General features: G+C 43.8%; 1 protein-coding gene across 7 annotated transcripts in view; it reads right to left on the reverse strand.

The window, feature by feature from the left end:
• LOC147031766 (tubulin monoglutamylase TTLL4-like) overlaps window positions 1-14,924 on the reverse strand; it is a 118,027-nt gene that overhangs the window by 19,715 nt on the left and 83,388 nt on the right. For 4 of the 7 annotated variants that reach the window (XM_085867031.1, XM_085867015.1, XM_085867003.1 and 1 more), the window contains one exon: window positions 6,113-6,320. In XM_085867031.1, coding sequence (XP_085723157.1) covers window positions 6,113-6,320 — 208 coding nt within the window. Of the gene's footprint in view, window positions 1-6,108; window positions 6,321-14,924 lie in introns of all 7 variants that reach the window. The other 3 variants (XR_015054151.1, XR_015054152.1, XM_085867024.1) reach the window with 3 other exon arrangements.

Below are 14,924 nucleotides of genomic sequence, written 5' to 3' on the forward strand. Positions count from 1 at the left end.
GTCCTCCATAACTCCAAAATCACGAAACCTATCAGCCTGAAACTTTGCATACATACCAAGGGAACTCCAAGGAAGTGCATGAAAGAAAACTGTATGTTGGGTTAATTAAAACACCCCTTTGAAGATAATTAACAGCCTTATTTAATAATATTTTTTAGCAGCAGTTCCACCACCCCACCACCCCCACCACCCCAAACATACCGGAGCCGGTAATTCAATTCAAAATTGAACTTAGCTGCAGTTCCAACTTCTAAAAAAAAAAAAAAGTGTTCATTTGTCCAATTCGGACATATTTAATATTTTGGGCATCTCTGGGAGGGTGCGTTAAATATGATGGTTCAGAGATTGCTATCGCTTGCCAATCGAGCCGTTCCTTATCAACCGTTTCGTCGGAGTGCTTAAGCCACTTGGTTAACGCTCTACAATAATCGCACTGTCACTGAATACTGCATGTTGATCGACTTGACTTAAAACGCTGTCACACCTTGACGATTTAGCCAGCGTATGCTGACTTATGAAAAATTTGTCGAAAACGCTGGAACACGTCGAATACGTTATGGGTAAGTTTTGTATACGTTAAGAGCACGCTGAAAAACACTGCCATACGTCGTAGTACACTGGCTTTCATCGTTGTACTTTGCGGTTGTCCTCAAATTTTAGCATGCTTGAAATTTTACGACGTATGCCAGCGTATGACTCACACACGTTCCACGACGCTGGCCATAAGTTGTAGGCACGTTATGCGATTGTTGACACACATTACTTGTAAGTTACTCATAAGTCGAAACACGTCGAGTTAATGAGTAGCGTACCCAAAACTTATTTCTAACCTATGAGTTAAGTGCTTTGAACCTCTGTGAAACGTACCTCCAGCGCATATTGATGTATGTAGACGTATTTGATTGACGTCTTCCGGACGACCACAGAACTTACTGAACGTGTTTCTCATTTACAGCTACCGTATAATGGCGTATTGGCAGCGTTAAAAAAAACAAAAAATAACAACTTCCGATATTTCGTCACGTGCCATTACGTCACGTCCGATTGCCTCTTCAGTTTGCTCATGTCTTATTCTTAGTTCCTCCTCTGTGAATATTTTCTGTTTGAGGATATTGTCACATCGACATCAAAACTTAAAAACAAATGTCCGAATATATTTTAAAATTCGTGATAGACAAAAAAAAAAAAAAAGTCACATATTTCGTCACATGCCTTCACAGAGGAGGAACTAAGAATAAGACATGAGCAAACTGAAGAGGCAATTCACTTCACTTCACTTCAATGTGCCTTGACGGAGAAAATAAGTTTCGGGTATGCTAAACATTACCTCGACGTGTTTCAACTTATGAGTAACTGACAAGGAACTTGTGTCGACGTGTGTCAACGATCGCATATCATGCCTCCAACTTATTCCCAGCATAGCGGAACGTACGAGCCATACGGCAAGTACATCGTAAAATTTTCAGCATGCTTGAAATTTCACGACGTAAGAGACGTACCACGAAATATGACAGCATACTTCATCGTTTTTAAGTGTGCTCTTAACGTATACACAACTTACCCATAACGAATTCGACGTGTGCCAGCTTCGTTCGGCAATTTTTTCATAGGTCGGCATACGCTGGCTAAATCGTCAAGGTGTGACTGCGTGGTTGACACTTTCAATTTTCAGGCGGTTATGATTTAAATCGGCGTGTGGCAGGTTTTTAACAGGCTACGCCACGAGTTCGTCGGTGATACGTGCAGCGCACTATGCCCAAGTTAAACTATCGTTGGGCATAGGTTGTGAACGCCGACAACAGGCTAAGCATTCGTTCGTATAAGTTATCTACAAGATAACGAAATGTTCTGTGCCCGTTACTAATATGTTATGCATACGACCAACACGTTATGAATACAACCAAAACTTTTTTAAAAACATCAAAATTTCAGCGTACGCCAACGTTTTACATATTTTTATACGTTGCCATTGCTGGCTAAATCGTCAAGGTGTGACAGCGCCTTAACGTTCAAGAGGCACTCGCCTGCATTGACCCCGCATTGTTCTGCGGTGTATCGGGCGATAGCTGGTTCACTGAAAATGTGCAATTCCCCCATTTTATGAAATATTCTTTCGTTATACGACCCGTTACTTCGGCCTAAGAAAATACCAAAAAAAAAAAAGTTAAATATTTCATCAACATCACGGCAGGATGGCCGAGAGGTACACACACTCGCTCTAAGTTATGTACCCTGGGTTTGAATCCTGACCCAGCTATAAACTGTCATCCCAGTATTTCACAGGCAGGGTGATTCATCAATGTGTGTGCGATTAAAATGAACGTCATCTCCCGGAATCCTTTCCCTTTCCTCCCCTGTTAGCATCACGGCAGGAGAGCCAAGAGGTATGCACGATCTGTGTCGCCTCCTTTTGAATACCGACCCAGCCATAAACTGTCATCCCATTGTTTCACAGGCAGGGTGATTCATCAATGTATATGCTGATAAAGTGGACATCACATCTCCCGGAATCAATCTATCTCCGCACGGATCTGGACGGCTGTCACCTCCGCACGGATCCGGACGGCTGTCACCTCCGCACGGATCCGGACGGCTGTCACCTTGTGAAAGGTGAAGAATCACTTTAAAATTCTCTTATCTGGATCGGGATCTTCACCAAAATCTAAACAATTTGTTGTCACACACTGAACCTGTCCATCAAATTTCAACATAAAAACCATTAAACATAAAAATCATTTACCATGCATTTTAAACCCTGTTAATTCAATGTTGATTGAACGATTATTTCCTGAATATTGTGAACACATCATTATAACCACAAATTGCATGCAAGTTGCAAGCAATTCGCAAGTCCCAAGACACCAAGTCGCAGTCTCAAGTCAATTTCATGAAGTCCGAGTAAAGTCTCAAGTCGAAAAATTGTCTCAAGTTCGAGTGGCCAACTCGTGTCCCCAACTCTACTAGGTGGTGCTGTATGATACACATTCAGAAAGAGAGTGGGGTCCTACCCACCATGTCCAAAAGCTATCCCATGCACACCTCAAGTACACCCACCTGTTTTAAACTCATTCCATCCATTGGTTCAGGAGTGTATACAAGTCAAATGGGGTGAGAAACAGCACCATTGTTGTGGTGTTGCTGGTACACAGTGCCCCAGAAGTGATAGCATTTCCCACAAACTCTGGCTGTGTTTGTCTCGTCTAACAGTCGTGTTGTGTCGCGTGTATTTGTCTGTATAGCCATGTGTGAGCAGCTTAGATGAGCCTTGTATGATGTACAAATAAATAAATAAATAAATAAAAAATTAAACACACAAGTAAACACAAAAATAGGAACAAAACCCCTGGGCGCTCAATTGGTATAATCATGATACTGAGGAGGAAGTCAACATGGGACGGAATCAGCAAAATGTACCAATGAAGCAATGATATGGTCTCAATTTTTCAAATGTAATGAACAAACTTTGGTGCAATCATGGGTGGCGAAGGTTGTGGTCAAGTTTCATCAGAAATGTGTGTAGTTTCTGAGAAGAAAGCAAATATCTATTTTGGAGGGCAACCCCCTTCACCCCTGTAAAACCCCTTAGACCCCAATTTTATTTTTTTTATGCTGTGAACAAACTTTGGTACATCACGAGTAATGAAAGTTGTGGTCAAGTTTCATTGGAATTGCGTGTAGTTTGAGAAGTTGCAAATGTTTATGGACAGATGGACACGGCATCCCATAAACTCCCCGGAACGACAATAACAATAGTTATTGAATTATGTACAGTATGACTAATTACTTGCTTATAATGTATTTTACATCTTTGTGATTTCTCCTTTAACAGTCATTGTTTCTGCAGTTAAATCAAAGCTGCTTGTCCACATGATTTAACATATTGTCAGCTGCTTGCGCACACTATTTGACATATTATCATCTTTTGTACTTACTTCCTCTGCCACCGAAGTTGGACCGAGGTTATGCTTTCACCCCTGTATGTCTGTCTGTCTGTCTGTCTGAGCAGGATATCTCTAAAATTATGGACGGATTCAGACGAAATTTGGTGGACGGGTTCAGGATGTGACAAGGACGAATTGTTTAGATTTTGGTGAAGATCCAGATACAGATAAGAAAATTTTAAAGTGATTCTTCACCATTGAGAGATGAGGCCAAAAACGATACTTACAGTGCCTACATCTCCTAAAATTTTCACTTTTGTTGCCTTATAGCCTGGAATAAAATTTCCTTAAATCAGACTTTTTCCACATCATAACCCACAACTTCCAAATGAAAAACAAATTCTACAAATTTCAGAAAACTAATTAAAAATAATAAACGAGAATATTTTGGTTGGATAAGTGTCCACCCCCTTGTAACGGCAATTGTAAATTAACTCAGGTGTAACCAATCACCTTCAAAATCACACACCAAGTTAATTGGCCTCCACCTGTGTTAAATTGGAGCAATTGATTATTTCAGAATAAAATCAGCTGTTCCTGGAGGTTTCCTCTGCTGGGTAATGCATTTCACAGCAAAGGCTCAACCATGAGCACCAAGAAGCTTTAAAAAGACCTCTGGGATAAAGTTGTGGAAAAGCACAAATCAGGGGAAAGGCATAAAAAAATATTTCAAAGGCCTTGGAGCACAGTCAGACAATCATTAAGAAGTGGAAGGTGTATTGTATCACCAAGACCCTGCCGAGATCAGGCCGTCCCTCCAAACTGGATGAAGAAGTAAGGAGGAGACTGATCAGAGAGGCCACCAAGAGGCCTATGGCAAATTTGAAAGAGCTACCTACATGCCTTTATGGCAAATACTGGTCACTGTGAGCATGTGACAACACTATTCCAAACACTCTATTAAGTCTGGCCTGTGCGGTAGGTTGGCAAGAAGGAAGCCATTACTCAAAAAAACCCACCTCGAGTCCCGTTTGAGGTATGCAAAAAAAGCACTCCCGAGATTCTGAAGACATGTGACAAAAAGTTTTGAAGTCTGACGAAACCAGGATGGAACTTTTTGGCCTAAATGCAAAACTTTACATTTGGTACAAACCCAACACAGCACATCACCCAAAGAACACCATCTCGACTGTGAAGCATGGTGGTGGCAGCATCATGTTATAGGGATGTTTCTCATCAGTCATCTTATTCCCCAGGGGCTGGGGCACTTGGGAAAATGGATGGAGCAAAATACAGAAAAATCCTAAAGAAAACCTGCTGCCCTCTGCAAGAAAGCTGAAATTGGGATGGAAGTTCATCTTTCAGCACGACAACGACCCAAAGCACACAGCCAAAGCTCCACTGGAGTTGTTAAGGAACACGAAGATAAATGTCCTTGAGTGGCCGAGTCAGAGCCCCGACTTAAATCCAATCGAAAATCTGTGGCTTGACTTGAAGATTGCTGTCCATCAACACTCCCCACATAACTTGACCGAGCTTGAACAGTTTTACACAGAAGAATGTGCAAATATTGCCTAATCAAAGTATGCTGTTGATAGAGACCTCTCCCAAACGATTCACAGCTGTACTTGCTGTCAAAGATGCTTACACCAACTATTAACTCAGGGTGGTGGACACTTATCAAACCAAGATATTTCAGTTTTATATTTTCAATTAATTCTCTAATATTTGCATAATTTGTTTTTCACTTGCAAGTTGTGGGTTACGATGTGTAAATAAATGTGGAAAAAGTCTGATTTCATGCCATTTAAGTCCAGGCTATAAGGCAATAAAAGGTGAAAATTTTGAAAGGGGGTGGAGACTTTCTATAGGCACCATAGCATGATATTTCAAAAAAGTTGTGGACAGATGACAAAACTTGGTGGATGAGTTGGTTAGATGGCAAGAACAGTCCGATTACATTGTTTCCCAATGAAGGGCCGGCTTTGCATCCAGACCGAAACGAAAATCTAAACTGTTCAGCCTGGCAGAGGTTGGCGCTCTAGTTTATTTAAAATCAGAAATGTAAAGCTTTAACCTCCAGCAATTCAAAGCAGTAGTTGGAATATTTTAGCTGGGAAGGAAAGAACAAGCAGACTCGTGGATGATAGCATTTCTTCTTCTCTCACTCAAATAAAAAAAAAACACAAACAAAGAAAACAAATAAACAAGTAAAGAAAGTAGACACCAGCCTTTGTGTCGGGCAGCATGGTACAGCAGCTCCCATTGGTGCAGCAGGATATTGTAGTAACGAGGTATCTCTAAAAATCTCAGGTAATGAACCGTAGACACGGTTGGGAAGACCCTCTCAAACTGTCCACATCGTGAGAGTTCATCCTCTGCTTGAACGAGTGTCCACACATCATCTGGTGTGAGAGAGTCGAGCAAGGATGGAACAGCCTGGTAGAAAATGACAATAAACAGATTAGGAATAAGAATCGCTGATGTATTGCAGAGTCAATGGAATGCCTGCAGACAACCCTTTTCACACAACTCACCTTGAAAGCAATTAAACAATGTTTTTTTTTTTGGGGGGGAGGGTTGGATACAAAGTCAAGGCTCGTGGAAGAGTTAGACCACTGAATGGATCAGGATGCAACGGAACAAAAGGAACAGCAGAGAGAAGGAGGAAGCACCAACAGCAAGGCTGAAGGACAAAATAGAGGGAGATTGAGACGTATGGGTGTGGGGACAAATAAGAGGTAAGGGGTGGGGGGTGATGGATACAGAAGCAAACTCTTCAGAAGGAAAAACTGGAAATTTGGAAGGAGGCAGGCAGGCTTCGGGGTGGGGAGTGTTGGAGTTAATTGGGTGGGTGGGGGAGTAGAGATCATGGTTTTGGATAGGGAATGATCTGAGATGGTGGTAAACAGCTATCTTGAACATCAAGAAAAATTGAAGAGAATGTGCAAGTTGGTTCCACAGGTGGGAAAAAGAGGAATGAGTGAGTGGAGGTGAGCAGGAAAAGCATTCAAATCGAGCTTTCACCATCAAGTATGGTCATTACTCCACACATGTGAAGTGACAAAACGGGGTGAAGCAAATGGTTCACTTCTATCTGTCTCTCCAAACTTCAGTTTATGATTAAGGAACAACATAATTTCAAATGAATGATATATTCTGAACATGAATCGGAAAATGAACCTGTAGTTCAGCAATACTTTGTCTCTGAATTAGTCCCGATCACACTTGTCCAGAGAGGAGAGAGTTTTTTTTTTAATTGTCTGGCTGCTTGGCAGTCAAACAGAATTGAATGTACACCATTTTGTGAAAGAGAGAGTATGCCTAGGCCTCAGGCTTCAGGCCTCTGGTGTCAGCCCATAAGCCAGTGCAATTGGAACTTTCCGAGCTATATAACCACGAAGTATGATGCATGCACAAAAACAGTAGGCAGGTTTTTGCTTCATCTACGAAACCCGGGTTATTTTAATTATTTTCAGGAGTGACTATTGCCAAAATACTGCTCAAATAAAGGAAAGAGCAATTTGTGTTTTTAATGAAGGATTTTGAATGTAATTTCGGTTTTAGCCAGAGTTTTCAAGGGTAAGTGTGGATATATAGAAGGGTAGCCCATCAAAAGCATCAGGCATGTTTTTGCTTCATGTACGTAAACTGGGTGACCACATTTGACCATAATATTGTTGCGGTTCTCAGAACCGCATGCATACAACAGATAGTGGTCCGAAGACAGTTATTCCATTAATATACATGTAGATAGTCCCTTCCCTTTGTCTAGCGGGACAACAGGGGTGTGCATTGCGATGATCTCATAGCTAGGTTTGCTGACATCATTTTTTTCTTCATTTTGTCCCTACTCTTCTTTTCGTCTGATTATTCCTGAGGTAAATCTGACCCACGTGCGCCTTCGCTGTGAGATGGGTCCTCAGGGAGGCCAGCGCGTGCGCGCCGCTGCGAGGAAATTATGATGCGTGGGCATTAACAGTGCAGAGCCCTCGTTCCCAAGTGAGCCCTAAACACAACGTGTGCCGCGAGTCATACAGTGGTGCACTTGGCAGTGCGGGATTATCGACTTGAGCTTCCGATGATCTGGGGAAGATTGTCGGTTGCATTAAAAAGGCATGCGAATGAATAACTCTGAAGAGGCTGCACAAATGGTGTTTTTCACAACACAGGAAACACAGCCAGCACGACGCCCACACTGCACGAAACGCGTATGGAGGCCGATAAAGGCGACTCCATGCCACGTTGGGTGGGATACGAGTGTGCGAAGTAAAGGCGGCGCATTCCTTTTCAACCAAATATCTGATACATATCAGTGTTCACCCCCTGCACACGCTAGCAGAGTCGTGCGGACGTGGGCGCTGGCCACGTGCATAATGGCCGAACCCTGCGCACTGTATAGAATGTGCTCGAAGGCAGACACGTACGCTGCTCGTGAAACATGCATGGATTTATCCATGACGATGTACCTTCGTCCCTCGCTGGCAGCAGCGGATTCCCCACGGATGGTGAATGTCTTCTCGTCTCCACAGCCAGCGAAGCTGCGATCGAGCTGGGGAATGTTGTACAGTGCGGGCCACGTTGGCATGCGCGGAGCGGGCGTGTTGATCGGCGCTGGTCGGACACCCGAGCGGGTATGCGGGACCCTTGGCCGGTCACCAGGGAACGGCCTGGGCGTTTTTGTGCGACGATTCACGCGCCAATTTCGGTGTGGGCGATTCGTGTCGTCATGTCATGGGGTCGGAGCAGAATATTTCCGCTGTCCGAGATGACCTTGCCGGAAACGAAGTGGTGCGGTTTCCGGCCAAAGTTTGCGGGCCACGTGAGGGGTCGGGGCCAATCTGAGCACCCGATTCAGATGACGACGCTTCGCTTTGGGGTGCCCCCCCCGCCCCACGCTGCAGGTCCTATAAGTGTTGAAGCGGTCCCTCCGCCTCTCTCTTGCCTCGTCCTCGTCTCTGCTCGACATCGCCACGACCCGTCTCCTGCTGCCTGGACTCCATCTCTCTCACTCTGGCCTCACCCTCGTCTCGCTGCACGACCCGCCTCCTGCTGCCTGGACTCCGCCTCTCTCGCTGTGGCCTCGCCCTCGCCTTGCTCTGCTCGACATTGCCATGACCCGCCTCCTGCTGCCTTAACTACACCTCTCTTTCGCCTCTGCTCGACATCGCTTCGACCTGCCTGGACTCCACCTCTCTCTCGCCTCGCCGACACCGCCACAACCTGCCTCCTGCTGCCTGACTCCGCCTCTCTTTCATCTCTCTGCACGACCCGCCTCCTGCTGCCTAGACTCTGCCTCTTGTTCTGGCCTCGCCCTTTCCTCGCTCTGCTCAAAATCATCACGACCCACCTCCTGCTGCCTGGACTCCACCTCTCGTCTCTGCTCGACATCACCATGACCCATCTCCTGCTGCCTGGACTCCGCCTCTCTTGCCTCACCCTCGTCTCTCTGCACGACGCGCCAGCTGTCGGGTTCCGCACCACAGAGTTCCGCACCCCGAAACATATTGGTGGCGCGTCGTGCTATCAAGTACAAAGGAACCGAGATCGTAGCCTCAACTCCTCTCCCTTCAATACTCCCTCTTCATCGGGTTGTGTGTGTGTGTGTGTGTGTGTGTGTGTGTGTGTGTGTGTGTGTGTGTGTGTGTGTGTGTGTGTGTGTGTGTGTGTGTGTGTGTGTGTGTGTGTGTGTGTGTGTGTGTGTGTGTGTGTGTGTGCGCGCGCGCGCGCGTCCTGGCGCCTGTCTGCTTAAGTAAGACTGCAGTAGATCGTTATTGTTATCATTATTATTATTATTTTCGCGTTAAGTCTGCTCTGTGTCCCCCTTTTGCAAGTTGCTTGTTTATTTGCTGCGCCACACCTCTCCCCCCTATCTCTGCACAAACACACCCCAATAAATATTGATCGTGCCACATACCTTTCCTCGCCCATTGTAATAAATCATTTTTAGGAATGTTCCCTGCTCGTTTTTGTCTTTTCTTCCATTGATCCAGCATGGTCCGAATCCTAGTTTAGCCGGGACTTTATCCCCAACAACCCGTTCCTTTTAGCCGGTACGTCCTTGGCAGTGTCGCTCGGCTGCATCTGATCCGGGAGAGTGATCCGATCCAGACAAGGCGTGTTTCCCGATAATTAAACCACGTGATTAATTAGGTAATCCGATTAACCCATAGACGGGAGGACCCTGGGTCACGCGATTGAGTTATTGGCATCCACGGTCGGTTAAGCGACCCGCCGCGTCACGGAATATCCGTGTGCGACGGCCTACAATTCCGGGGAGTCTGGTGGGAGCCGAGATAGCTTTCTCCCGGAGTGATCTTCTCACCTAACCCCTAACAATATTGTTGCAGTTGTGGGGGGTATATGGAAGAATTTAATAGGGAATATCGCATTGTGGAGAGTTGCTTGGTCCGTAGACATGTAGGAGACATCTCAATGCAATTAAGTAGGGAGCCTGTGAGCTTAAGTGTTACGTGTCACCACATGAACGGGTGGTGTCGTGTCAATTAGCTAGGGTTTAAGAACAAGCTTCCCCAGTATGTTATCGCCCCTCTGTGATTTTTCGCTATGTTTTTATATTTGAAGATTGACAATAAAGGTGGGGTACACGTCCCTAAAGCCAGGCGTGCCGAGCGGGCGGAAGCCCCGCCTTCCCGGGTTTCGTGCAAGTAGGCCACGCCACGGTAGTGGAGGATTGTTAGGGGGATGTTGTAGGCTTCCTACAACATAGGACGAGAGATCGGCAGAGCACACACACGAGGTCAGTGTGAGGAACGCACGAGGCAGAGGATTCAGAAGAAAATCAGAGGCGGGAGTTCAAGGTTGGCTTGTACACTTTTGGAGAGCCGTGATTAAAGAATAAGGCTGGCATATTCTGAGAGGCACCAGACTCAGTAGGCTGGCGCATTTTGGAAAGTGGATGGTGAGAACACGCCGAGGACGAAATGACCCTTGTATTCGTGTTGAGGCGATTTGGCTCACGTGGTGAAGGAAGACGCTGGCCTTTGGCTCTTGGTTGAGTCATGAGAAACGGACCCCCAAGCCTTGTGTTTGTCATAAGTAGCTGCACTGGGGCTCCGAGCCTTAGTGTTGAATGCTGCTCGTGGATTGCCTGGCATACGTTCGTCCTGCTACGAGTGACGGCGCCAATTGCACGCGTCTGCACATGCGAATAGAAGTGCCTCCATTCCAAATTCCACAGGGACCAGCTCTGGGCCAAGCAAAGCACAAGAATAGTTAAAAGGAAGGGTTTTCTTTTCATTTTGTTTCCCCGTTGTCTGTATTTGAGTCTGTGTGAGAGGAGCCTCGACTGTAGGACTTATTTACTTTATTATTATTATCATTATCTTTTGAATTATTGCCCTTTGTAAATATTTGTTTTTGTTCATTAAATATGTTCATTTTGAAAAACTGTATTCGTGTATTTGTTTTGGGGTTCGAGGATAAACCCCCTGTGCATCCGTCCCCCTCCCCTCCCCCTATCTGTCCACCATTGCGCCCTGCCCTCCTGCACGCGTTATAATCTCAGAGGATAAATGTGTCTGCCCCTATTATTAAGGAAAGACCGCTCGACCGTCCAGGGGTTGTCAGTGTTAACCACCCGTCACCACAATTTGGATCGGGGGGTTAAGCTGGGCCGGCCACCACCATGACAATATAAGGAAACCGCTTTACATTACACTCAAGAGGGCTTGTGATTTTCTGTACATTTGAAGACTGAACGACGAGTCTACTATCATGAAACATACATTTTGATTTCAACACGTGCAGAGGAAAGAAAATGGTTTTCGAGGTAATACATGTTGATGCTACAAAGCAAAAAAATATATGTTTGAAGTTAATAATAAAACAACTCCAAGCCATCATTTTGACAGCCTTTTATGTTATACATCAGCAAAATAGAGGTTTTTGTACGTAATTTTGGTTTTAGCTCAAGTGTTTCAAGGCTGAATAGTGTGAAATTAGTCAAAGGTCGCCCGTCATTTTCACGGGTTTTTCTGTCAGTTATTTAATAAAAATAATTTTTCAAAAATAAAAATAAAATAAAAATCGCACCTGTGTCTGAAGGAAGTGGTGCAGTTTCGCATTTCTTTGATGTGATGTGAGGCAGCTCGAGCCCCCCCCCCCCAGTGTCAATTCAGCAAATTGATTTGAACGCATAAAAAAACTAGAACGGGCACTCAGTAGAGTGCATACCTTCGCCAACGCTACATTTTGCCCCCCCCCCCAGAAACCGTTGATTGTGAGGGTATTTAATCCCATACCACATGTGTTATGATGGCTTAAAAACATTAAATTTCCTGCTGTTTGACAATGATTCACGTACATTGTACAATTTCTGTATGAACTCCCTGACCTTTTTGGGTGTCGGTGTCAAGTCAATCTGATGACAACTGATCACATTATAAGATATCAAATATTACACATCACAGGATAGGGAATTGAATTCTAAACATTTTGAATCTACTTACATGCAAATTGGATAAGAATTGACCGCGTTATGATAATAAAGGTCGTTGATCCCCCTGACTTTTGACCCAAACCGCTAACAAAGGTAATGACGTCATTGTGTCATATCGTATATCACAAGATTGGGCATTGAATTCACAACATTTTGGCATTGGTTGCATGCAAATTGGATAAAAATCGACCGCACTATGGCAAAATGACGATTTTGACCTTTTCATGACCTCGACCTTTGTACTCTTAATTTTGTAATTGGTATTAGAGTGTGGGGAACAGAACAGTCAACATTTTAGTGTTGGTTTCATGCAAATCGGATAAAAATTGACCGTGTTATGACTAAAACCGCACATTTTGCAATGCCATGACCCCCCCTGATCTTTGACTCCCAACCGCTAATAAGGGTTATTATGTCATTGTGTCATGTCACATATCACAAGATGGGGCATTGAATTCTGAACATTTTGGCATCGGTTGCATGCAAATTGGATACAAATTGACCGCGCTATGGTAAAAAGACGATTTTGACCTTTTCATGACCTTGACCTTTGACCCGATCGCTCCCAAAATCTAATCAAATGGTCCTCGGATAATAACCAATCATCCCACCAAATTTGCTGCGATTCAGTTCAATACTTTTGGAGTTATGTAAATAACAAACAAACAAACACACATATTCACAAATAAATAAATAAATAAATAAATACACAGCGATCAAAACATAACCTTCGCAACAAGTTTGCGAAGGTAAAAATTTACGGACGGACGGGCATACTGAATATCGAAGCAGCTACACTGCTGAAACACCATGCTGCCAGCTGGCTGCAGGACCCCATCCATCATTGGGAATCCCTCCCACAAATAAACCAGAGTTCATAGAACACCTTAACCTCAAGCAGTCTTTGTCCAGTAGATTTAGCCCCAGAATGGCTGAACCTGAAACAAATTGCAATAGTTTTTTTATTGCTGGATCTTGTTCAGGGGGTCACTCTGAATGTCCCAATATAAAATAGGACAAAATAGGACCACTGGAAGTGCCCTAATTTGCATAAATTCAAAATGGCCGCCATTGAGCACTTGGGGGGCTGATATCTCCTAAACAGTGCGTTTTAAACCCCATAAATGTATTATTAGCAGATAGGAAGGTGACCCCAAGGAATCCAAATATGTCATCAAAATTTGTATATGATGTCATATATGTCATAAATGACGTCATTGGCATCATATATGACGTCATAGGTATCAAACAAATTCAAATCAAATTCAAAAGAGTTTATTTTCCCTTATCATCTATATTAATATTTCAGCACACCCCTTTTTTTGTTCCACCATCAGATTTTTGTTACTGCATGAAATGAAACAACCTTTGACATATATAGTAATGATATTATTGTCTTCCTTAAGAGGCCCCTCAAAATTCATTTGATGATTATGGTAGTTAATCTATATTAATATTTCGGCACGCCCCTTTTTTCGTTCCACCATCAGATTTTTGTTACTGCATGAAATGAAACAAGCTTTGACATATATAGTAATGATATTATTGTCTTCCTTAAGAGGCCCCTCAAAATTCGTTTTGATGATTATGGTAGTTAAACAGTTCATGTTCTCCATTTGCAAAATGGGAGGAATTATTGCACAAAAAAGAAATAAAAATGTTTCCCATTTTTTAGAGGACCACTAAGATGAGTTCGGCTCATAGAATCACGCTCCATTTTGGGAGAAAACAGCTGAGTTCATACCTGACGAATTTGCACTTTCCATGTGCCGTAGTTTCTTCACAAAACCATGACTTTGACTAAATACAAAGTATTTCTTTGCTTTTTTATACATGGTTGCGGTTTTGAAATTTTCATCGACCGATACCCGCTGCCCAGCCGGACCAACTGCCAACAAAGTATCGCCCGGTCAGTTACGGTTAAACCCAAAATCATGATCATCGTTTTTGTGTGGAGGTGAGTACTGACAGTGTACTTGGGTCTTTTCCGGGTGGGTGCGGGGTTGAGCACGTGCACATAAAAATCTCGGGTCTCCGCATGGTGGCGTACAGGCTAAAGTCGTACTTCTGTTTACTACCGTAGAAAATCAAAGAACCATCCGATCGACATGCTGTTAACAGTTTCAGAATCAGCTAAATTCTACAACATATGAATATGTAGACGAAACTGATCTGGCCAGCTAAAATCTACAAGATATGAATATGTCGACGAAACTGATCCAGCTTTTTGGATCACTTTAAAGTAGGGTGCCCTGTAATTTTAATGCGCTCTATGGATCCTCCGGAACTCACGAATGGTACACGTTGTTTAGTCACTAAACTACGTAGTAATGTCATCGAAGTGGAGCTACTGCGGGACAGTCGAAGGGGAAAACCTGAATGATAATCAATGGATAAAAATGATATAATATATTGTTTAAAATACATTCATGCTATCTATCTTTTACCATATGTTGCCAGTGACGCCCGTCGAAGACGGGCACCTTTACTAGTATAGTATACATCGGGATTGACAATTAAACGATGCAACACAACATGGAACACAACAAACCCCCTCCCCCCCCCAATCAGGGTAACCTACA

Source organism: Eptatretus burgeri, chromosome 2, assembly GCF_056783735.1.
Source record: "Eptatretus burgeri isolate ZD-2024b chromosome 2, Ebu_testis_v1, whole genome shotgun sequence".
NCBI lineage: Eukaryota > Metazoa > Chordata > Myxini > Myxiniformes > Myxinidae > Eptatretus > Eptatretus burgeri.